At 40.9% G+C, this 24539-nt stretch overlaps 1 protein-coding gene across 1 annotated transcript in view; it reads right to left on the bottom strand.

Moving 5' to 3' along the window:
• Positions 1 to 23100, bottom strand: part of COL4A3 (collagen type IV alpha 3 chain) — a 132983-nt gene extending 109883 nt beyond the window's left edge. Inside the window, exon 1 of the mRNA XM_065880996.1 lies at positions 23014 to 23100. Coding sequence (XP_065737068.1) covers positions 23014 to 23100 — 87 coding nt within the window. The remainder of the gene's footprint in view (positions 1 to 23013) is intronic.
• Between the last annotated feature and the right edge of the window lie 1439 nt (positions 23101 to 24539).

Raw genomic sequence — 24539 nt, 5'->3', positions numbered from 1 at the left:
AAAATCTCTTTGGTGAATATTTCTACTCATTTACAGCAGTGACGGTAGTTAAGATGCAAAGGGAAACGTGCTGAATGTAGTGGATATTTGCTTTTTTTCCCCTTTCCGCTTGACATCCTTCTTCCTTCCTCTTTTCCCTTCCATTCTTCTCCCTGGCAACTGTGATTGCTTTAGAGCATAGGACTCCAAAACATTTCCCGGAAGATTTTTGGGAAATGAAACTTCCTGATTTGGGTGTTGGAGGGGAGGAATAACTGGTGGAGATGATTCCTCTTCATTGTGGACATAACACAACAGGGACGTATGCTGTTGAGACCATGACAGAAAGCAACCTTAGGAGGAAGCAGACATCATAAAAAAAGCAGGGGCCCAAGAAACCAGGTCTTTCACGATACTGAAACATGACCCAGCCTCACCTGAAACACTCCTGACACTGGATTTTTAAGTTATGGGAACAAAAAAATTCTTTTTCTTGTTTACATCATTTTGAATAGAGTTTTAGGTTACTTACAATTACAAGGCTGCTAACTGGAACTCTGGGTTATTTAATTCTTACTTGATAAAAGGGATACATACTAATTCTTACTTGATAAAAGGAATACATACTAACATAGTAAAATAGACAAACTCTTCACTGACACTAATTTGAAAATGAGTGTAGCACAAGTCCTTATTCGAGGTCAGTGCTTTGATGATGACTTGGGGTAGATCCGAAGACATCCATCTATCATCAAGTTCTATTGATTAGATACAAAAAACTCATAGACCTGCCTGCTTCTCTCTACGCTCTTGACCTTATCCTCCCTAGGACCACCGCCATCTCTCATCTGGATCACTACCATGCCTCTGATTCTTTTTCCACACCACAGCCAGGGTGCTCTTTCCAAAGCATAAATCTGATCATATCTCTGGTTTCTGTGTTCCCCATTACTCTCACGACCAAGTTCCAACTCTTTAACATGACCCTGCATGACGGACCCCTGCCCACCTCTCCAGCCTCCTTCCTTTCTCACTCTACTTCTCTATATCCAGGCAATTTCATCTTCTCTTGGGGCCTCCAACAGGAAGCCCTAGTCCAGCATGGACTGCTCTCTCTACTGGAAGCTTCTTCCCTCCCATCCTTCCTGGCTGCCTTTTCCTCATCTTTCAGGTCTCAATGTGGGTATCACTTTCTTTGGGAAGCCTTCTTGGACACTCTTCTGTGTGCGGGCATCCTCTACTACCACACTGCCCTCCTATCATATGACACTGCAATTGCCTAACTCCTACTGGACGGGAAGCTCTGTGAGGGCAGGCCCACCTTTCTCACTCTCGTGCCCCCAGCTGTAACACAGCACCTGGCACACAATAAGTGCTTTAGAAATACTTGTTGAATGAGTTAATTAATTAGAAAATTATTCATCCGGTAAACCCAATACATAATACCATATGTATCTAGCAACGCAAAAAACTACATTCTGTGTACATATATTTGTGTCTAAACCAGAAAGTTATTTCTCAGGTATGGTAGCACATTTAAGTGAAAATGGTTCCAGCTTTAAACAAGTGAAAAACATTTCATTTGGGTTTTCATTTCATGAATCACAGAACCTGTGCCAATTTTCTAAGTGAACTGCTGTAACTCTGTTACGTGAGATGGTGTCGGGGAGAAGGCTTTAAAAATAGCTGACCGGATATCCCTCTTGGTGGCTTGGGTTATGTAAAAGTATTTTGTGTTAAGCCAATGTCTCACAATGGATCGCTGAGCTTTGAAAAGGCTATTTGGGATCCTTTTTTCAGTGTTAAATATCTGCTTATCAACAGAATCGGACTAAAAATCTCCTAGAGAAAGGGTACAATGTCCAAATAGTTATCACTTTTTAACTCCAGATACTTAAAAAAAAAAATCCAGTGCTAATACTAAAAGTGACTTTAAAAGACGGAAGTCTTTTCCGTCTTTAAAAGACGGAAGTCCTTTAACGACTTAGTGAGAAAGAAACCAGGATTCCTATAAAGAAAGGTTGTTAGATTTGGGCTTAAAATACTTTTTTGGGGGGAGCAGAACAATCAGATAAATATCCTGTGTTACTAACATTTACTTTAATTTTTAAAAGGAAGTAATTTTGAGACATTGTTCTCATAAGACCCCATAAAGGCAAAATAATAGGGATTGTTGTTTGAGAGTTTATTACGGACCGCGTCCTTGGGCACAGCTGGTTGGACCAAGGTGGGTGAATCCATTGTCCTGTGATCTGCCCTGACCCAAAAGCTATGTCAAGGCAAAGATGAAATGATTAGCTGGACCAATCAGATTCTCCTTGGGGTGGGGAATTAGGTGCTTGGTGATGGGAACAGAAGCCCAGAACAGCACACAGAAGGCAGAAGGGAGAAAGTCTGGCAGGAGAAGATGTGAATGAGGAGAAACCATGAGGTGGAAGCTGAGTAAGCAGAAACCGGGAGCTGGAACACACACAGGGAAGACGGTGAAGTGGTTAGTTAGCTGGGGCAGGAACAACAGAAGCAGAAGCTTCTACGGAGTTGCTATAATTACTACTGTTCAAGGGACAGTGAGGTGACTTGGTCACTAAAAGTGCACATTCCTAAAACATCTTCCACTATCCGTGAGACCTGCCTCAAGATTTAGATCCCTCTCTGGGAAGGAAATCCAACAAAGAGGGGGTGTATGTATACGTATAGATGATTCACTTTGCTGTACAGTAGAAACTAACACAACATTGTAAAGCAACTAGACTCCAATAAATAAACAAACAAATAAATAAATAAAAATAAAAAAAGAAAGTTCCTCCCCCCATCTACATTCCTGTTTTTCTTACTGTTCAGTGTATATATTTACAGAGAACAATTTCTTGAGATACTGGGAGAATCTCTGTTCCTCATCAAAAAAGCATCATCCACATATATGTATATATGCATATATATCTCTATCTATCTATCTATCTATCTACCTACCTATCTATATATCCAAAGCAGCATGCAGACTCATTTGGGTTGTACAGGGTGCTTCCCTTCTGCCATACTTTTCTCTTGCCGTGGTCACACCATTCAAAGCCCGTTTTTGCAAAAGCATTGCCAGATGTACCAGTCTCACCCCAATTAGAGGAGTGTCATCACCATCTTTCCCCCATCCTCACTCTCACCCTACCTCTGATTTTCTCAGTTGGCAGAAGAACCCATTCAGCAACTTAGTAAGTCAACATCTGAAAGGGTACTGGCATCCCTGATTCCTGAAGAAGATGGAGAATTATTCAATTATCTGAGTCAGGTGCTCTGAACTTTTAAAGACAATATGTCAGCTGATTACAAGGATCGAAGAAATGCACTGCTAGGCACCTGCCGTTTTGCCATGTGTAGTGAAAATAACTGGAAGATGTCTAGTAAGTGAGGAGACCGCCACCAATGAGAGGAGTGGCTCCAAGTAGTTTCTAGCTAGTCGTTCCAGGTAGAATTTTCCGTCCCCTTGAGAAGCACCTAAGTTTATAATATTGTCAAGAACTAAATTTTCTTCATTTTCTCTACATTTTGGCTCTGTGTTGCTAGTATTAATGTGTTATTTAATTTTCCTGCTATGTGTGTTAGAGATCCAGTGTATAACACATTAAATGAAATATATATTCCTTTTATAGTTGAAGATGAACTTTAAACCTCCATTTTGCATTGCTTTTCCAGTAGTAATGACAGCTCTGCCTGATAGTCAAGAGCAGGAACAGCTTGCCAGGTTGCTCTTTTTCTCAGACGGCTAGACGTTAACCAGTCCACCTGGAGATTTGATCTGTACTTCGTGTCCTGACTAGCAGCACCAGGCACTGGTTATCTACGTGGGGTAATTGCTGACAGCCTTGCGGCAAATCAGCTCAAGCCACCCATCCTTCATTTCATCAATCATCAACTAAACCTTGCACTTGGCCAGAAGCTTTTTATTTTTTTACAATTTGGTTGACTGAATCCACTTCTTTAAAAAAAAATCAGCCTAATGTCAAGAGTCAAACAAGTCAGCTATGCAAAGTAAGGGTCAAGAATGTGTACACAAGTTTAGAGAGAATTTTTCCAAAATGTGCCTAATGAAAAAAAAAAGATTAGACTTTTTATAGAGTAAAAATGCTCTATTCGGTTTGCTTGGTTCTGAGTATGAACTTTAAACACGTTCAAATTAAGTTATTTAAAGCAGTTAAAATATTATTGCTGGTGGAGAAGAAAAGGGAGGCCTTACAAAGTAAAAGGATATATTTAATGAAAATAGACTTTGAAATGAATACCAAAATATAGCAGCGCAGCAGAAATGTTGACCAGGTCCTTCTTGTTACAAAAAGCAAGGACCATAACTCCTTGAGGGCTGAAGCCAAGCTGGCAAACAAGGTTACCTTGATAAATGTGCTAAATCAAGTAGTTGGAATTCCAAGTTACATCTTTTGGGAAGAGGTAATACTTCAATAGTTCCCGTTTCTTTTATCGATTGATTGAGTCAATCTTGATTTTACCTGGGCTGGCTCTCATACTGGATGCATACAAAACAGTGCTTCATAATTCGGTGATAAGCAATGCTTAATCAGTAACTCAGTTCTCACATTTCCCAGTCCATCCTGGGTAACCGCCAGATCAGTTTCCTCGCAAAAGTTCATCCATGTGCACTTGCTGGCCTGAATTTGTTGCTGCTGAGGGTAACTCTCCTCACATGTTAATATAAGAGGCTCCTTGACTGGGGTAGAAGGTTGCTGACCCACCAGTTCTGCTGGCCAGACTGGTGTCTGGATTCCTGAGTTCTTTGGTGGCAAGCAACAGAAATTATTTAGGCTAACTCAACGATAAAAGAGGAATTTGCTGGAATGACATGGGGCAGCACACAGAAGTTGAAGAAAAGTTAAACAAACAGGCCTCAGAAAAGACCAGCCTCAGGGCTGTGGTGAGGATCAAGGTACAAAAACGAACGGAAAGTTTTTCTGGGCGCTGCTGTCAGGATGAATAAGCTCCCTGCCCTTTCAGCTGAAAATTCAAATTCCTGGGAGAGGGCACTTTACTGGCTCAGCCCAGGTCATGTGCCAACCCCTCGCTCAGGGACTGTCGAGCAGCGAAGGGAGGATAGTTCCCTAAAGCAAAATCAACGTGCCACCCCCAGAAGGAAGAAAGGAGAGTGGTCAGGAAAGAAGAGCAGATGTCCACTGCACTCTGTTTTCGGGTGTTGCCTGATTTCCATCTGTCTGTCTGTTGGCTTTGGACATACTGTCTCCCCTTAGTTTGGGTCCTTCTGGCCAAGGTTGATAACCACCAAGTTTGAGTCAATCTTCTACCTGGTTTGACCTAATTAAAGAGCCCTCTGGGGCTTCCCTGGTGGCGCAGTGGTTGAGGGTCCACCTGCCGATGCAGGGGACACGGGTTCGTGCCCCGGTCCGGGAAGATCCCACGTGCCGCGGAGCGGCTGGGCCCGTGAGCCATGGCCGCTGAGCCTGTGCGTCCGGAGCCTGTGCTCCGCAACGGGAGAGGCCACAACAGCGAGAGGCCCGCGTACCGCAAAAAAAAAAAAAAAGCCCCTCTGATTTACATCTCCCTCATTCCCACGAACTACTTTGCTCTGGTCTCTGGTTGGAACATTCAGATGTTTCTGGCCTCTGGCTTCTGAGAAATTCCCCAGATTCACCCTGTCCTTATGCTGGTCACTGTTATTCTGGGCTCATTTGCCCCAAATGGTTATTTTAAGGAGAAAAATTCAAGATGTTTATCTATACAATTCCAATTCTTAAAAAAATGGCAAAGCAAGCAAGCAAACCAAACCACTCTCCTCCCTTTGGAAATGCATAACCCTTAAGAATCAATCTACTTAGAAATTACTTTACATCTGCTTGAAAGTCACATCTTTCATAAATCCAATGCCTATGAGTACAATGTCATTAGGAACAATTCTAATTTATTTTTATTCCTCTTGGTAAACTGAAATTTAAAAATTGAAACAAATACCTTGTGATATAACCAGGATCTCATTTTTAAAAATGAGCAGCTCAATAGTCCTCTCAGTATGCCACAAGAGATTGTAAAGTAAACTAAAGGAGTTTGACTGCTGGGTTCTAGTAAGTAAAAACCATATGCTGACTTGGTCGAAGACTGCCCAATACCACCGCCCACTGCCATGAACACGTACTGAGCTCCCAACATGCCAGCCATGGTGTTAAACATTTATAGACTTTGTCTTATTTAATCATCGTCATATATAGGAACCTATAGGTTTGTATTATTATTCCCATTTTATAGATGAGGAAAATAAACCTCAACAACTTAGCCAAGGCCAGACAACTAGTTGTTGGTGGACTGAGTTATATAATGATTGAGTTTCTATCATCTCAAACAAGTTTGGGTCTGTGGAAAAGTTTTACATGAGAAAAGGGGCCTCCGATTAAAAATGATGAATTCAGTGTTAAGGGAGAAACTGTGATTGGAATTAACAGTCTCTTAATTTTATTCTAACGCATAGCTATGAACGCTTGTATTTCTCTACAAGGCCCCACAGATGGACAGTTGGAGGTCATCTCCTGGGGTCGTGGTTCACTGTGGTGGTTTTGATGAACACGATCATCTTCAATTTGCTTACTGTTAGAACTACCACTCTGATTTTATTTATTTACTTATTTTTTTGCGGTACGCGGGCCTCTCGCTGCTGTGGCCTCTCCCGTTGCGGAGCACAGGCTCCAGACACGCAGGCTCAGCGGCCATGGCCCACGGGCCCAGCCACTCCGCGGCATGTGGGACCTTCCCGGACCGGGGCACGAACCCGTGTCCCCTGCATCGGCAGGCGGACTCTCAACCACTGCGCCACCAGGGAAGCCCTACCACTCTAATTTTAGAAACAAAAAGCACCATCCTTCTTCATAGTGAATAAACAGGAAAACTCTAGGCCAAGAAAAGCTTATAATAACAATGAAGAACCCACTCTATTTAGACCAATTCAGTGATTTATTCAAATGAGAAAGCACAGCATTTTCACATGTAAAAACAAGTCTGGCTTTAGCGAAGTTTTTCTGACTGCTACTTTCTGAAAGTGAACTTTACTGAAATAGACTCCCAAGTAAATCATTTACAGTATGTTAGTGGGTGGATGTTGAGAGTAATTGGTATTAGTCTCCTGGTTTTACATCAGAAAATGCTAAATACATTGCATTCATGTTAACTTGCTTAAAGAAAAGTTCTTGAATCCTATGTGTGATGATTCAAGGGGGGTCTGATTGATACTGTGTTTCAGTAGGTGCAGGTCAAAATTTCCATTTTCCTCTTTTACAAAATCGTGAGTTTTCAGGTCTTTTCTTTATTTCAATTCTGTTTTTCTCTGCACTGTTATTTGCATATGAGATTACAATGCAATCATTATATAATCTACTCCTGGGATTATAAGGTACTATAATGTTTATCAAGTTACTGCTCAACTTGATATAAGGAAATCAACTTAGTTCTAATTTAGACGCATGGTTTAAACCCGATTGGCCTTCAAGACACCTAAAAAAAAATCTAATGGATTCTTGGCCCAAATGTCACCTGCTGGGAGGTCATAAAAATGCATGAGAGAGGCATGAGGAGATAGGGTACGTAGAGTGAAATTGAGAGGAAAAAAATTTTCATTGATATTGATTGGAAATAGCTCATTCTCTCCAAATGCTTAGAATGATCTAAAACCAGTGGGATGTGCTATAGGGAGGGTTAATGGAGATCTTTGAGTCTAACCTCATTCTAGGTTTACAGCTGAGGGTGAGGGTGGAGGTCACTGAGAAATGGTGGGCTGACTGAGGTGAGCATCTTTAAATCTATCTAACACTAGGCTGACTCCAGGGCTATTCCCTAACAAGCAGAATAACTGGTAAACCCCATATTTAATCTGTGGCCATTAGCTGTGTATCTCATTCTCAGATCTGTGTTCTAAGAAAATCCTGACTCTATTCAAGATATTCATTTTCGGGCAGAACTGAGATCACTAGAATTCAGTGGGAGACTGGTAGATTATTGCAGAAATGATGTTGGGAAAATTGGCTAGTTTGGAGAAATTTAAAAAATTTATATCCTTTGCTCACATCATATACCAAATATTTTGGATTAAATTAAAAAATAAGATAGAATTTATATCAAAATGTTTACTCTAGTTACATTTACATGATAGAATTTGGCATAATTTTGTTTTCTTTTTGCTTAGTATTTAAACTGTCTATTGTTGGACAAGTAGAACTTGTATAAAAAAAGAAAAACATTATGCCAGTTGATCTAATTAATAGTTCTATCAATATATGAGTCTGTTATAAAAAGAAATTATAAAGAGTTAAGAATTCTTCATAGTTTTGTTTATAACATCAAAAATTTAGGTTAAATTATGACATATAAACATGATGAAATGGTATGCATTAATTTTTAAAGGATATTTATTGATGTGAGAAAATACTAGCAATATAATATGTCAAAAAAGCAGGATACAAAATGCCATATGCTGTATGACCTTATTTTTATACAAATATACCAAAATATTAACACTGGCTACCTCTAGGTTCTTATGTTAGGAGTACTTTTTGTTTTGCTTTGTTTTTTGTTTTTTTTTTTTTGTGGTACGTGGGCCTCTCACTGTTGCGGCCTCTCCCGTTGCGGAGCACAGGCTCCGGACGCACAGGCCCAGCGGCCATGGGTCACGGGCCCAGCCGCTCCGCGGCATGTGGGATCCTCCCGGACCGGGGCACGAACCCGCGTCCCCTGCACCGGCAGGCGGACTCTCAACCACCGCGCCACCAGGGAAGCCCTTGCTTTGTTTTTATACTTATATATCTTGAATGTTCACAAATGGGCACATATAGTACTTTTACTGTTAGGAAAAAAAGCAACATAGAAAAAATATTTTTGTAGGTCTGATAACTGGTTCTAGCAACTTCATCTGGAAACTCCTCAAGAATCAATCCTCTGTTTGAAAGATAGTCCAAGAGTTTCCTTAGCACAATACATTGCATCTAAGGTGCTCAGTGGATGTGCACAAAATGAATTTACACTTTCTACCCTGTTGCAGCTGATTACTCATTAACAGAATTTGAGGGAGGCTGTGTGTCAAAGCTGGTTACATGGCTTTTCTTTTAAAGACAGGCCCCAAAGCCTATATTTTAAAGATAAGAAAGGAACAAATTATTAATATGAAATGCTATCCAGGACTATCCCTGTCATTAACAGGTATTTTAGTTCAGGTATTTGGCAAGTCACCAGAAAAGTGATGAAATCATCACTTGAGTTTTAGCATTAGTATTTACATGGGACGTAAAGTCAATAAACTGTTCATTTTTTGGTGGAGACAGTGCTAAGGGAGGATGCCATTTCTGCTGATGTTTCCAAATAATGTTATTAGAAAATACCAGCAGCAAAGAATGCACTGAATAATATTTTTGAAAATAAGAAACTCCTTAATACATTCCAGGAAGTTGATACTAGGTCACAACATAATAGGAGAATTAAATGAGTATAAGAAACATATTTGGACTACTGCTTTCCTGATATTGAAACTCATTCCTGTCTCAATACTACTTGGCATTTGTAGCATGCTTTTACTGTGTGCAAAATGTGTTCCATTGTATTATTTCTGGAGCTAGGAGAGAGAGGTTTTATTACCACATTTTATGATTGAGGAAATGAAGAGTCTTGGAATTCAAGTGATTTGCCCCAGACTGTCACAACAGTGTCTTCCTGCTGGCACGGGATGAGGGGTTCTTACTGCTGCCCAGTGTTGCCTCATTGGATGGCAGGGAGCCTCAGATGCCCTTACCTGCAGGACTGCCCTCTTAGGGTCTGGAGATGTTGCTTGTTCCAGTCTCATGGGCTCTGAATGCTTCATCTCCAAGAGGTCTCAGCAGGTCTCAGTGAGCAGAAACTCTGACTAGTTCTGTGGGCACAGCCCCAGGCACATGCAGGACTGGATAAATCAATCTCTTGGCTTTCTCCAGCCTTATCTGCAGCAACTAGAGAGCGTTGGCATCTTCAGGAGCACATAGTCTGGCTTCCAATCAGTAGGAACCTTATCTCATGAGATTTCAGATATAGTATTGTTCTTAGATTTTTTTTTTAAGATTTTTTTTATGATGTGGACCATTTTTAAAGTCTTTATTGAATTTGTTACAATATTGCTTCTGTTTTATGTTTTGTTTTTTTTGGCCACGAGGCACGTGGGATCTTAGCTCCCCGACCAGGGATCAAACCCTCACCCCCCTGCGCTGGAAGGCATAGTCTCAAACACTGGACCGCCAGGGACGTCCCTGTTCTTAGTTTTTATCACTTTTTGGAAGGGACTGTGGAACCTGCTTTTGCCTAAGAGAGCAAAATAAGGAGAATCCAGTCCATGTGCGTAAACCTTGCGGGCACAGCTGCCGAACGCTGACAAGAGCTCCAGCTGAGGCAGAGGCTAGAAGGTGAAAATACCACTGGTAACTCTATGAGCTGCTTTCTGCACTCATTCCAACCTTATTTTTCGTACTCTACTTTGAGGAGAAGCTATGTGTTTAAGCCACCGAAATCTTACTACTTTCTGGCTCCATTGCCATCACACACTTGCTTTATATACAGCCTGTATGTTTGATGTTCTGTACACTTGCGGACCTTTATTCTTCCTTCACAACTCCACTTAAATTTCGCTTTTGCATATTTGCCCTGTTACAGCATGTATAATTTTATTGCTATTGTCTGCATACTTATCTAAACCCCTCACTTGGTGACATATTCCATAGAGGGAGGAGGGGCTGTGTTGGTTTTATCTTTGTTCCCATCGTCTTGCTGACTTAATGAATGAAGCATTCAATATTTCTCTTGAACCACAAATAAGTGTTGGCAAGGATGTGGAGAAAAGGGAACCCTTGTACACTCTTGGTGGGATGTAAATTGGTACAGCCACTATGGAAAACAGTATGGAGGCTCCTCAAAAAACTAAAAATAGAACCACTATATGATCCAGCAATTCCACTCCTGGGTATATAGACAAAGAAAATGAAAACATTAATTGGAAAAGATACATGCATCCCAATGTGCATAGCAGCATTGTTTACAATACCCAATATATGGAAGCAACCTAAGAGTCCATCAACAAATGAATGAATAAAGAAGATGTGGTATATATATATATATATATATATATATATATATATATATATAATGGAATACTACTCAGCCATAAAAAAGAATGAAATTTTGCCATTTGCAATAACATGGATGGACCTGGAAGGTATTAAGCTTATTGAAATAAGTCAGACAGAGAAAGACAAAATACTGTATGTTATCACTTATATATGAAATCTAAAAAATAAAACAAACATTGACTATAACAAAAAATAAACAGATCACAGATATAGAGAATAAACTAGTGGTTACTAGTGGGAAGAGGGCAGGGGAGAAGGGCATGTTAGGGGTAGGGGATCGAAAGGTGCAAACTATTAGGTATAAAATAAAAAAGCTACAAGGATATATTGTACATCAAGGAAATATAGCCAATATGTTATAATATCTATAAATGGACTATAATATTAAAAAATATTCATCTGAAAAATAATGCTTTATTTTTATTCTTATGCCAAAGGATCAAAAGATCTGTTAATTCTTTATCAACCTTTTTGTTTTAGTGTTTAATAAAATGTACATCCAGTTCTATAAACATTCATTGAGGACCAGTAATACTAAGTGTGCTGTCAAGAGCTGGAATCACAAAGATGGGTAAGACACCTGTCTGCAAGAAGTCCAGTAGGGAAAGCGACATGGAAATAGGTTAAATCCTTTCTAGATTGGTAAGATAATTAACACTTCAGTAAATAAAGGTATTCCGTTGGTGTTTTGATTGTAAAAGGATAGCGGTGTCAGGAATCATTCATTCTGGATAACTGAAGCATTTAACAAATCAATCTTGGGACTTCCCTGGCAGTCCAGTGTTTAAGACTCCACGCTCACAATGCAGGGGGCATGAGTTCGATAACTCGTTGGGGAACTAAGATCCCTCATGCCATGTGGTGTGGCCAAAAAATAAATAACTAAATAAAAAATAAAAAAATCAATCTTTTCTCAAATAGTACTTAGTTATTTAAATGATGGATAAAGTGGCATCTGACACTCTTTTTCCATTATCTGTGATGTTTTTGGTAGTAAAAAGCCCTACTGAAGAGCCCTAATAAGCATAACTCCAAATTCTAAATCCACTCCCTCCACTGACTTGATGAATGCTCTTCCATCAGACCGTCATCTGTAAATCAGAAATGATATCACCTTGCCATCTAACTCTCAGAAAAGCGCAAAATCAGACACTTGATAAGAAACCATCTACACACAAAATTATTTAAAATGTAATTTTAGTGAATGTTTATCTTCAAGGAGTTCCATTGTAACATTATTTCTAAAGAATTGGAAATAACCAAAATATTCAGTAGAAGGGCATTACTGAAATAAGTTACGGTACCACCTATAATGAAGTACTCTGTAGACATTTAAAATGATATTTGCAATAATTAATGACTCAGAAAACTTTTTCCAGTCTATTCTTAGGTGAAAAAAAAGTAGAATGAAAAAAAAAGTCTGGAAGGAAATAGACCAAAATGTTAACAGTAATTATCTATGGGCAATATGATTATGGATAATTTTTATTTTTATATTTCTTTTTGTACTTTTAAACACTTTCCAAATTTTGCACTACCCGTACAACTTCTTATTTTTAAAGCCAGCATGTGAATTCTTCAGCTTTCCCAATTTCATACATAAATAAACAGCATAAAATTATCCTATCATCTGGTTAAACAAAGAAAATGAATATTAGCCTTGTTGACTCTTCCCAGACACTCTTCCCTTTGTCATTTGATTCAAAGGGATAATATTGAAGATTTCTCAACTTTCCACTTTGTAGAACTTTTTGTTTGAAAAGTTCATGTAACAGCAAAACATACTGGTGGGAAAAAAATCCAGTGACCTGACTGTTTTGTCTACATAATGATAAACCTCCCAAGGTTTCTAAATAACTTGAACTTATTTTTAAATATGGGGATCACTTCTCTAAGAAACCGATTTAGAGAGACAATCTAATTAACAACCATCAATCTTAAAGATTAAAAATGGAAAATTCCCAACTTACCCCAAAACTACTGTCAGAAAAATAAAACATTTTTATATGGTTACATTTTAAATAGCTCTGAAAATTACACTTTTTTTAAAAAAAATTTAAATCTTAACTTTATTTCTATTTTATGTATGTTCAAAATGTATATATATATATATATATATATATATATATATTCACATCTTTATTGGAGTATAATTGCTTTACAATAGTGTGTTAGTTTCTGCTTTATAACAAAGTGAATCAGCTATACATATACATATATCCCCATATCTCCTCCCTCTTGCGTCTCCCTGAAAATTACACTTTTGGGGGGGCCATTATCTCCCTACAACAATTAACATAAAAATTCTGAAAATATAAGCTACTCTTTAAATATATTTGTGTGTATATCTATATGTACACACACATACAGACATACATAATACCTACCATGACATGTGGAAATATTTTTTGATAGTCTGATCTTGTATATACAGAGCATTACACCATGGACTGGATTTTTTTTTCATGAATTGGATTTTTAACCTTCCTCTGTTTGTACATAAATAATTATCAAATTAACTGTACAATTAACAGGGACAGACTGAGCGACTGCTATACTGGTCTAGACTGGTTCTCCTCCCTTCCTCTCTTTCTGATTTTCAAGGCACCAGAATCCAAAGAGAAAGCACCAACAAGACTTGTTTCCTGCTTGGTTACTTCACCTTTACATAGGCTGGGTTCCCAAGGACAGAACAGTCAACCCTCTCCAGGGGTCAGCCATATACATCTTTAAAATAGGGGTCATGTCACCATCCTTCTGAAACACTCCAGCACCAATCACATCACAGTTTGAAGGACCCTCCGGTGTCCTTATCAAGGCCGGTACAGTTCTCAGACAATAATATGCCCAGGAATCCCTTGGATTGGTTAAAATGCAGATTCCAGTTGGGGAGGTCTGGGGCGGAGCCCGACATGACATTCTGTCTTTCTAACCCACACCCAGGGGAGGCTGGTGTTACTGGTCATTTGATTGAGGAGGTCTCCAGGTCCTTAACTGGGTTTCATCCTTCTTTGGCCTAGAGCCTTCCCTGGACTGGGCCTATGTCAGCTGAGACAGGGACTCTTTGGCTCAGCTTTACCTCCTCACAGCCACATCTGGCAAATTTAGACCCGTCCCTGTGAGATTGAGAAGAAGATGAAGAGACAGGAGCAGAAGGAGGTTTTCATCACACCACTTTACATGTGGGCCCATTACCAAGCCACAGTGTGAATTTGTTACTCATCCATTACTAATACACCAACTGTCCTGCGAGTAGCGTAAACACATGCATTGTGTCCTTTTTGTTAAAATACAAACTTGTTAAGTGCAGACACTAAAATCATACCATGATCAACTACATACAGGCCTGTGGACTTACCCCACCCTATTCTGAAAGCAATTTTCCATCCTTAATTAGCAGGACCGCCATGAGCTGGCCCTCTCTGGGGCCCCTGATTCCCTGCTTCCCATCCCTCGTCCACCTCTAACAAAGTACTCAGCATATTCCGTCAGGCGCGTGTGTTCCCTTGGTGGTGAGTAAATAAACTCAGCTTTTTTTCCTCCCTTAAAAAAAAAAGTTCTCTTGGTCTTGGTTTTATTCTCTGACCACCCAGGAGCCATAAAATTGGAAGTGTCTCACCTCTCCTCACTGTCCAGAGGTCCTGGACCATATTCCTCAGTGCTTCCCAAGGCACTCTCCATGCTGTTTCCCTAGGCCTTAGCCTCTATGCTGCTCCCTCAGAAAGGCGGGTCCCGACCACCACTAGCTACAGTAGAACCTCTTCTTCTCCATCACCACATCCCGTTCTCTCCCAGCAGGTACCAAAATCCATAGTTGCACATTTGTTTACTGAGCTCTTGTTTCTCTCACCTATTCCACTAGAACCCCAAATCCATCATGGCCAGGGAGTCAGGCTGTTTGGTTTATCCCCAGCACCTTGCCATGTGCCTGTGTCTCTGTCCTATTCTCTCCTTCCTGCTTTTATTAACGATAACAAATTGACTGTAGCTAGAATATAAAAGCTGGGTACTTATTTTGTACTAAAAACTGTACTGAGCACTTAACCTGTAACAGATACAGCACCATCATTTTCAGGTAGGAAAGCTAGTTTGCTTTTGGAAGCAACTTGTTCAGGGTAACACCCTGTTACCTGGCTGAAGTCTAGTGACAGTTTAGTCTAGACGAAAGGCTAGGCGTGGCATGATGGTGTTCAATGTATTTCTCATCTTCTCTATTTCTTTGGCCAAGTGTTTGCTGTTTTTGTGATGTTTCTTCAATTCTTTATGCACATAACTTACTCATATTTTGATAATGGATCACTATAATTAAATTTGTACGAGTGGTAATTTGTATTGCTTTAAGCATTGTAGTCAAGGCCAACTATCTTAATTTTCTGGAGAAAAAGCTGCATGGATATTCAGGCACAACCCATGCTGATTTATTGTCTTTAATTAAAGTTTATCATTTTGCCACATGTTTATTTCTTATGGTAAATAAACAAAATGTGTTCCATCCAGAGGTAAGTCCTTATGGACTGTAACCCTCTCTCATATCTGGATGCCATTTACCTAGATCTTTGCTGTCCAGAATGGTGGCCACATGTGGCCATAGACACTTGAAATGTAGTTAGATTGAAAGGTTCTAAAAATGCAAAATAGGCACCAGATTTTGCAAACTTAATATGAAAAAAGGATTGTAAATATCCATTAATGTTTTTAATAGTGATTACATGTTGCAACAATACTGTTATGGATCTTTAGAATAAATAAAATCTGTTAAAGTTAATTGCACCTGTTGCTTTTTCTTTTTTAATGTGTCTACTGGAAAATTTTAAATTACATATGTGGCTCCTAGTTATGGCTCACAGTATATTTCTGTTGGATGACGTGGACATAGATGTTTGTTTATCTGAACTTATGAAAGTGAGTTAAGTGGAAAATTATAAAGCTGATATAATTTAATTCAGTCTTGGCTAGAAAATGTACCTGAAGCCAGAGGTCTTAATTGGCGGTTACCGAAAGAACGCCAGGAGGAATGGGAAGACCGACACGGGTGTTTAGAGAAGACAAGAGCCAATGATTAGATCTTGTGGGATGAAGTAGAACTTGGGGTAAGATGCTTTCTTATCAGATTTTTAGAGATGAGGACAACTCTGAGAGGTTAAGTTCAAGGCTGTGGTGGTGGTAGGGCTGATAACGTAACATGTCTACTCCGTTAAGAAGTTGATATAATTTTGGTTTCCTTATTTTCTCAAACTGAAAACAGAGGTGAAATAAATGACCTATGGTGGAAGTCTGTTATGATTCAAAAGTTTAGACTGAGGCTGGATATAAACTTTGTAGAGCAAAAATGCTCTGAGCACCGTGTGTTTGAAAAATCTTTGACTCCGTGGTGGATGGCTGCTTTTTGGCTGAAGGCCATGACATGAGTGTGGTTAACTGCACGTGGCTGAAGGACCACAAGGCATATGCAGACCAGACTGCCCGGCTGTCAGACTCATACACTTATAGGTTTGAGGGTCTTAATCAATTGTAATATCTAACAAAGTTAATCTTAGTCATAGGTAACACTAAGCAGTTATTACTTTGTTCTGGGTAACACGGCCATAATGATAAGGGAAATACAAAGACAAATTGCATTTAATTCAGAGTTTTTCCATGGACAATGCCTGAAAACATACCAAGGACTGAAACCCCAGAGAAATACTAAAGGAGGAAGACCCTTAGTCTGGTTAGAGAGACAAAGCTGGCGGTTTTGCTGTGTGGTCTTGACCCTGCCCCACCTCATCAAATATGAGTCTAGCATGTTTGGAGGAAGTGGGTAGTAGGAGGGGACTGGAGGAGGGTGACCCTGAGAACAGGAAAGGAAACACCTTTGGTGCACCCCTCCCCCCAGATCATTACTACCTAAGGCCATCTTAGTGGCGAAAATCCCCTGGAAGCCTCAGAACTACTTCGCTCCTTTTTCTTCCAGGGCAGGACAGCTCCAATCTGGGAGCAAGCTGTGATGACAGAGAAGGCTATTTTCCCCAAATCTCTCATGTACATAGTCTTCCTATGGATGAGAGTCAGTCAACAGACTGAAGAAACAAGATAGACTCCCAAATCTTGAAATCATACAAAAAGAATCAGAAAGATAATACAAATAAGTGCAAAATGACTAAAGTCATAAAAAAGAGGGGAAAACCCCTACAAAAAAGACCAAAAAAACCAAACTCTAACAAGTCAGAAAACCCCAGACAGACTTAGACTCCAGAAAGAACATCTAGAAATACGAATAGTCACTGAAATTAAAATTTAATGAATAAAAATAATCACATTTAACATTTATTGGATGATTACTATGTGACAGGCATGGTAAAGTATGTGTTTTATGTGCTAAATCATTTGATCCTCATAAAATCCTGAGGTGAGTCTCTTACTTCCAGTTTAAGATGAGGAAACCAAGACAAAAATTTTCAAAAAGCTGGTAGTTAATAGACCTGGGGTTATAGCCATTGTTGAATGGTTCCAGAGTTCTTTTCCATTATGGAAAGTTATAGTAGATTGAAAATCTACTGAACATTACAAACAGCAGGAGAGAGAATTAAACTTTGAAAGATGGATGTGAGGACACGTCACAGGATACAGCATGGAGGGAGCAGCATGTGAAACAAAAGCTCAATACGTTACAATTTGGTCTCAAATACAACTGATGATGGGTCTCCTGGAGAGGCTGTGAGAACCTCTGCACTTTAGGACCGTTCTTCTGGGGGCAGAAGAGAAGAATTTATCCAATGGCTTCCATCTCCCACTGGTCAGAGATTTGCCCTGCAGGTGCTAATGCCCTGCACTTCCGGGGTGCAACAGGAAGACGTGGAAGAGAGTCTCAAGGAACACGAGGCTGTGCCTGTGTGAAGTCTGTGGCCAAGCTGGCCACTGGGGGAGAAAGTGCCCAGAGCCCAGGAGCAAGGAGAGGCCAAGCGGAGCTGAGTGGCACAGGAAAGGTTATCTGACATGAGAAGGAAGGACAACTGGAGGAAGAAATGAGAAGGCCCAGCTAGCATCCTGATAATGCCAGGAGTAGAGACAGAGTGAGGAAGGAGAAATATAAAAAAGGAATGTCTGAGAATGTTCAAGATCTGATGAAAAAGAGAGAATCTCAGGTTAAATATCCACTGAGTAGGCTTTATAAAAAACACATGTGCACCTGTATCACAATTTTAATAACATGATAAAAAATCTTGACCTAATTGACACACGTAGAAATCTTTGAAGTCAAAATATCATCTCAAAATAAAAATAAAAATTAAAAAAATAATAAAAATAAAAGAGAAAAAAATATATCACCTCTACCACAATTCAGTGAAAAAAATAACTAGAAAATTTCTGTACGTTTGGAAATTAAGAAATAAACAGTTAAATAACCACTAAGACAAAGGAAAAAATTAGAAAAGATTTTGAACTTAATGATATTAAAATTTGTACGATGCAGCTAATACAGTGTTTTGGGGAAAACTTTTTAGCCTTAAATGCATTTGAACTATTCAAAGTTGCTTGATCAAAGCCAAAACAAACTCAACTATGTTTTGCTGTATCTTTACCAGTTAAACTATAAAATTTAAAAAGTATATACCATTTCTAATATAATAGCACTAAAAAATGTCAAATACTTAGAAATCAAAAAAACAGAAAACTCTAAAACGCTGGGAGAAATTAAAGCCCTGAATAAACAGACTCATGTAAGAATACAAACAGATCATACATGAATGAGTTCTTGGTACACATGTTTGCAGATGTAACACTGAAAAACAGTGAGAGAAAGGATGGACTATTTAATAAATAATGTTGGGACAATTCATTTTCTATATGGAAAAAGATAAAATTATAATCCCAGAAGTAGAAAACAGTTCCAGGATTATGAGTCTTAAATGTAAAAGAATTAAACTGTAATTTTTTTTAAACGTAGGAGAACATTTTTACAATCCCAGGGAAGGAAAGGATCTCTTCAACAAGACGCAAAACACAAAATCAAGGAAAAGATGGATAAGTTTGAGATTATAGTGAAAAAAATTATACATTAAGGTACCAATAACTAAATGAAAAGATAAACCAAAGATTGGAATGAAATATTTACTGCACATAGCGAAATTTCAGTACCCAAATATATAAATAGCTTCTCATTCATTAGCAACAAAAAGGCAAAGGCCACAAAAGATAAATATGCAAAGACTTGTTCACGCAATTCACTCGGAGAGAACTATAGACTGTCAATCAAAATATGCTAAGATTCCTAAACTCAGTAGTCAAAACACGATCCTATTTCACACCCATTAACATCTAAGCACACCAAGTTTTGCTGAGGATATAGGGAAACAGGTACTCTGGCACGACGTTGGTACAATCCTTTTGGAGTCAATTTGACAATTCCTAAAAAATTTAAAATACGTTTTCTCTTATAACCCTCTTTGAATTCCACGTAGGAATTCAAAATCTAGTTGTCACGATGGTACATATACAAAGATATAAATTCCAACTCTGTAAGCTGAAAGCATGGAAACAAATTCGCTGCGTTTAGGCAGATGGAAAAATAAACTGCTTTATTTATGTAACTGGATACTATGTGGCAGCTCTCACATCTATATGTATATAAACAAATCGCATCTCTATGTATCAACATGGATAAAATCCAAAAACATCATACTGACTGATACAAGCAAGCTCCAATAGGTATGTATCATGTGAAACCATTTATTACATTTGAAGGACCACAAAACAATATTTATTTTTTATGGTAACTAACACACACACACACACACGTACACACATATCCATAGAGTATAAATATAAAACCATGCACGGAAGAGGAGGCAAAGGATGTGTTTAGGACTTTCTGTATTTATCTGTTATTTTCCTAAGGGGAGAGATGTGAGAACAAACAGGTCAAAACTTATTAATACTTGCTTAATCTCAGGGGTGGATAAATTGGAGTCTGTTACATTACTTTCTGTTTGTTTGAAATGTTTCTTAATTCAACTTAATTTTTTTTTTTTTAGATTTAAAAACCAAATCAGTTGAGAAGCCTCCTCCCTAAATGCAGCTGTTATTCAGCTCCTGATACTTGATTTCTGCCTTGTCTGGAATTTTAAGGCAAAAAAAGGAAGGATAAACCATGATATCTCAAACCATGAATCTCACCTTCTCTAGATATCAGAGAAGGAGCTTTCCCTCTCACTCTTCTCCCAGACCTGTTGCCTGAGGCAACAGCACAGTGCCTCCCAGTTTCAAGTTGATGAGCTGGGCCTGGTAATAGCTATAAAACCTGGGGATGTGCTGAACAGCCAGGCCTGGAACTGAATGCCTGCAGGCAAGACGCCGAGGGATTTTACTCAGGGCTCTTCAGAGCAAATTGTGTGGGTGGACAGTTCCACCCCGCCTGAACTCAGAATAAGGGGTGAACAGCACTCCTATTTCTTTGAGAAATGCTAACATAAAATCACAGGAATTTAGAGCAAAATATGTCCTTAACTATGCAGCACAAAGATGATAAATATTATGTCCCAAAGACTACATTTAGCTCTCACTTATACAGAGTTTGTTCCTTTTTCCTAACATTTAGAAATTGAGAGATTTCTCATGGAAACTAGATTACCAGCTTCTTTTCTGAAAAAGCTGGATTCTGGTATTACTGAGTCTGAATTCTAGAATGTCAACAATTAGCAGGCCCTGAAGACTGCCCCCTACCTCAAAGCCTCACTCAATTAACCTTATCTACTGGCTCCATGAGGGGTTTCAACTCCCTCATTTTACAGATGAGAAGACTGAGGCTCAGAGAGGTCAAGAGGCTTGCACAGCATCAGAGCTACCCCGTGGAGGGAGGCATGCTGGCACTGTGTCGACCAGTTATCAGTTAATTTGCTGTGATTCCATTTTTCTACACGATGAGGGTACGTTTCATGATTTCTAATGACATCGTCTGTGTAACTGAGGAAAGTTTTAACAGAGACTTACTTCAAGGGCTGTTAAAAATAATATGAATGGATTAATTGTAGAATCAGCAGGAAGCCTCCAAGATTTGGCCAAACTCAAGACAGAAAAATTCTTATGTAAAAAATAATAAGGGAATATGACAGTATAATTGAAAATTGGTATGACTAGAGGTTGAATGACTACAGAGGATCACTTTTTCAGGCTGATCTTTACCGGTGTGTAATTCTTCCCCTCTTTCTCCACCGTCCCCAATCTCCCCTCTTCTTTGAACTCTAGAAGAATGTGCAAACCCTGCTCTGGAACTCTTCCCCAGCCCTTCCCACGACATACATACACTTCCTTTAGTTTTTTTTAGTTGTTGGATTTGTTCCTGGATTAATGCTGGTAGACATTCAATACTGACTTAGATGAGTTCTAACCATCATGCCCAGAAGTACTGAGCTACCTGGGTTGGGCATTCTTAGTCTATGCAAAGCACATTTTTGTTAGAACTATAACTACCTGAAGGGATTACATGGATTACAAAATCCTTTAGAATATAAAACACTAAATAGCCTAAATGTAAATTGGTAGGGGAATGGCTCAATTAACTTTGGCATATTCATATCATGGAAAACTATACAATAATGCAATAAGGCAAAAAGAAAAGAGGTAGATCTATCTCAAATACTGCCATGGGGAGACCTGTAGGATGCAAAAGGATATATACAGCATAGGTATATAGTATCGATTATGTTAAAAAATACAAACAAAAAACACATATTGTTTGTAGGTCCATATATGAATACGTAAATGCCTAGAAAAATGTCTGAAAAGAAACACAAAGTGGTGAGAGTGGATATATCTCTTTAGACGGGGTGGGGTAAGGCATGGAGGTGATCAAAGGAGGTTTTAGCTTCACCTGTAATGTCATAATTTAAAATTTAACTTAAATGGAAAATACTTGTATTTCCTGTGATGGAAGGTTCGAAAAACATTTTCACGTTAACACATATTTATGTGACTATTAATTTCCAATCACAATCTTAATCGTGAAATTTGAAAAACATCTGATCATTCTGGGAAACGAAACTTACACTGCGTTGTCATCCCAGATTAAGTTTTCTGCGTAAAAGTCACAGAAGGCGGCTGAAAAGTTAAATTGCACTTTCACCAGTTAAGATCAAGTAAGTCAACTCTAGGAGTCATAACAGTTTTGAGGACACTAATTTTTCTTCGCAAAGAATAAGAAATATACGGGTGGATATAAATGAATCCAGGAGCCCTCAAATTTTGAATAGAAATCACAGCGACAGATGGTTTAATTTATCCTAACGTGAGTTCTATTTCTAAGGTGCTATTAAATTTTCAGTGACGGCATTTGCTTTTCTCAACAAAACTGATGGAACACTTGAGGGCAAGTATTGACAAGGAGGAAAAGCGAGGAAAAGCGAGCCCCAGAGAGGTCAGAGTTCAGTGTGAGGTGACATCTAGGAAGTGGCAGGGCTGGGACTCCAGCCCTCTGTCCTCTCTGCCAGGCCATGTGCCTGCTTTGATTCACCGGTGTGACATCGCGCGTCTGTATATCCCGTGTTCTCAAGCGCTCATCCCTGGAGATTATCTATCTTTCCACATCTCTATATCTACCTGCCTGCATATCTTATCTATCTATCTATCTATCTATCATCCGTCTACCTACCTACTTACCTATCTACCTCTGTCAGGGCCTTCTCCATCCCTGACCCCTAGGAGCCCTCCAAGCCTCCTCCTCGCCCCTCCCTCCAGCCCCGCGCATTCCACCTGTTCCCGTGCATCCCCGCTTGCCCCCGTCCCCACGCTGCCCCCTGAGGTGTCTGCTTGGCGCCCGCAGTCACCGCACGCACCAGCAGAGGGTGAAGGGCAGCGCCCCTGCGGGCGGGGCCGGCCTGTCGGAGGACGCGGGGTGGGGGTCGCATCGCCGCGTACTCACCTTGCCGGCAGTGGGCGCGGCCACCAGGAGCACCAGCTGAAGCAGAAGCAGCAGCGCCGGCGGCCTCGGCGCCGTCCCAGGGCGCATCGTGGGCGTCCGCTAGGAGCCCCGGCGTGTCCAGGGGCCCGCAGGCTCTCGGGCCGCCGCGTGCCCTGCGCGGCGCGGGTTGAGGGGCCCGGCTGTGAAGCTAGCCTGGCCCGCCCGCCCGGGGCGGGTTTTGTAGGGCTCAGCCTCCCCACCGAGGCTTCAAGGGAGGGAAGAAGTGGCTTAGGTCCCGCCCCCGTTCACCCTCCCGGCCAACTCACCGGGAGATGTCCCTCCGACCCAGGAAGCGTGCCAGGAGGCTGTGAGAAAGGGCTGCGCGCCTGCGGGGCAGGTGGGTGCGGGGCCAGGGTCAGGGGTTAAAGAGGTGACGCTCCCAAGGTTCAGGGGCCTAGGCGGGGCAAGGGGCTGCGAGTCGGAGGTGGGGAGTTTGGTGGGTGAGCGTTGTGGAGGCGGCGGAGCACGGGGGAGGGAGTGGCCAGCGGCCCTGCTCAGATTAAGCGGGAGGCGCGCCGGGCGTCTGCACTCGCGCGGCTCTGCTCGCTCCGGCTCCCGGCCGCTGTCGTCTCGCCTCTTTCCCTTTCTCAACGCGTCTCCAATCCGGCAGCCGCCGGACCCGGCGGTGAGCGCGTGGGGAAGAGGCAGCCGAGTCGCCCGCGGAATTGGGCGCGGTGGGAGGTGCGCGCCGCGCGGGCGGGCGCAGTCGTGGCTCCCGGGGCGGCGGGCGTCCCCACGAGGTAAGGTGCCCCCGACCCAGTCTGGGCGACGGATGGCAGCCCCAGGGCCCGGGCCACCCGCCTGGAAGCGCGGGCGGTGGAGGGAGCGTGGCATCCCAGGGGGGGGCGCGCGGGCTGGCGGGCGGGGCGGGGGAGCTGGGCTGGGGGTCACCAGACGAGAGCTTGTCTGGCTCCCGGCTTGTCTGCCTGGGCTTGAACTGGGCGCTGTGTGTTTTGATTAATTTGGAGGCTCGAGTTACCAGCCTGGCAGACTGGGCACAACGAAATGCCAAGAGCAAGAGGCAGCTGAGGGTAAAGAGAAAGCCCATCCATTCTATTTTCTGCCGCGTTGAACTGGCTTTTTCACGTTAAATCTTATCTGCGGAAATGCAGGGAAAGCCAAGAGCCAACTTTGTCGGGGTGTCTCCCTCCTGAGAGGGCCCTTCTCGGAGGTGGCCTTGGACGCAAACGTGCAATATCTGGCTTGTTAGGGCACCGTCCTCAGAGCAGGGCTCGTGCCCTTTTCTTGTGCCACTGACCACATCGGATTTGATGAAGCATTTAGATCCTTCTTAGAATAATTCAGTTATCAGAATCAGTTTAACTTTGAATACATTATCAAAGTATTAAAGTCATGAAATAGTAACATAGGTGCATCGTTATTATTGCACTAAATACCTAGATCGAACAGCAGATCTATTAAACAACTGTAATCTCAAAGTACTGATGACTGCAAAACTGAAATGTGACGTGAAAATACCAGTGGGT

The sequence above is a fragment of the Phocoena phocoena genome, chromosome 7 (assembly GCF_963924675.1).
Source record: "Phocoena phocoena chromosome 7, mPhoPho1.1, whole genome shotgun sequence".
In the NCBI taxonomy this organism is placed as follows: domain Eukaryota; kingdom Metazoa; phylum Chordata; class Mammalia; order Artiodactyla; family Phocoenidae; genus Phocoena; species Phocoena phocoena.
Note: the sequence above shows the minus strand (reverse complement) of the source record. Positions and strands in the feature narration are given on the sequence as shown.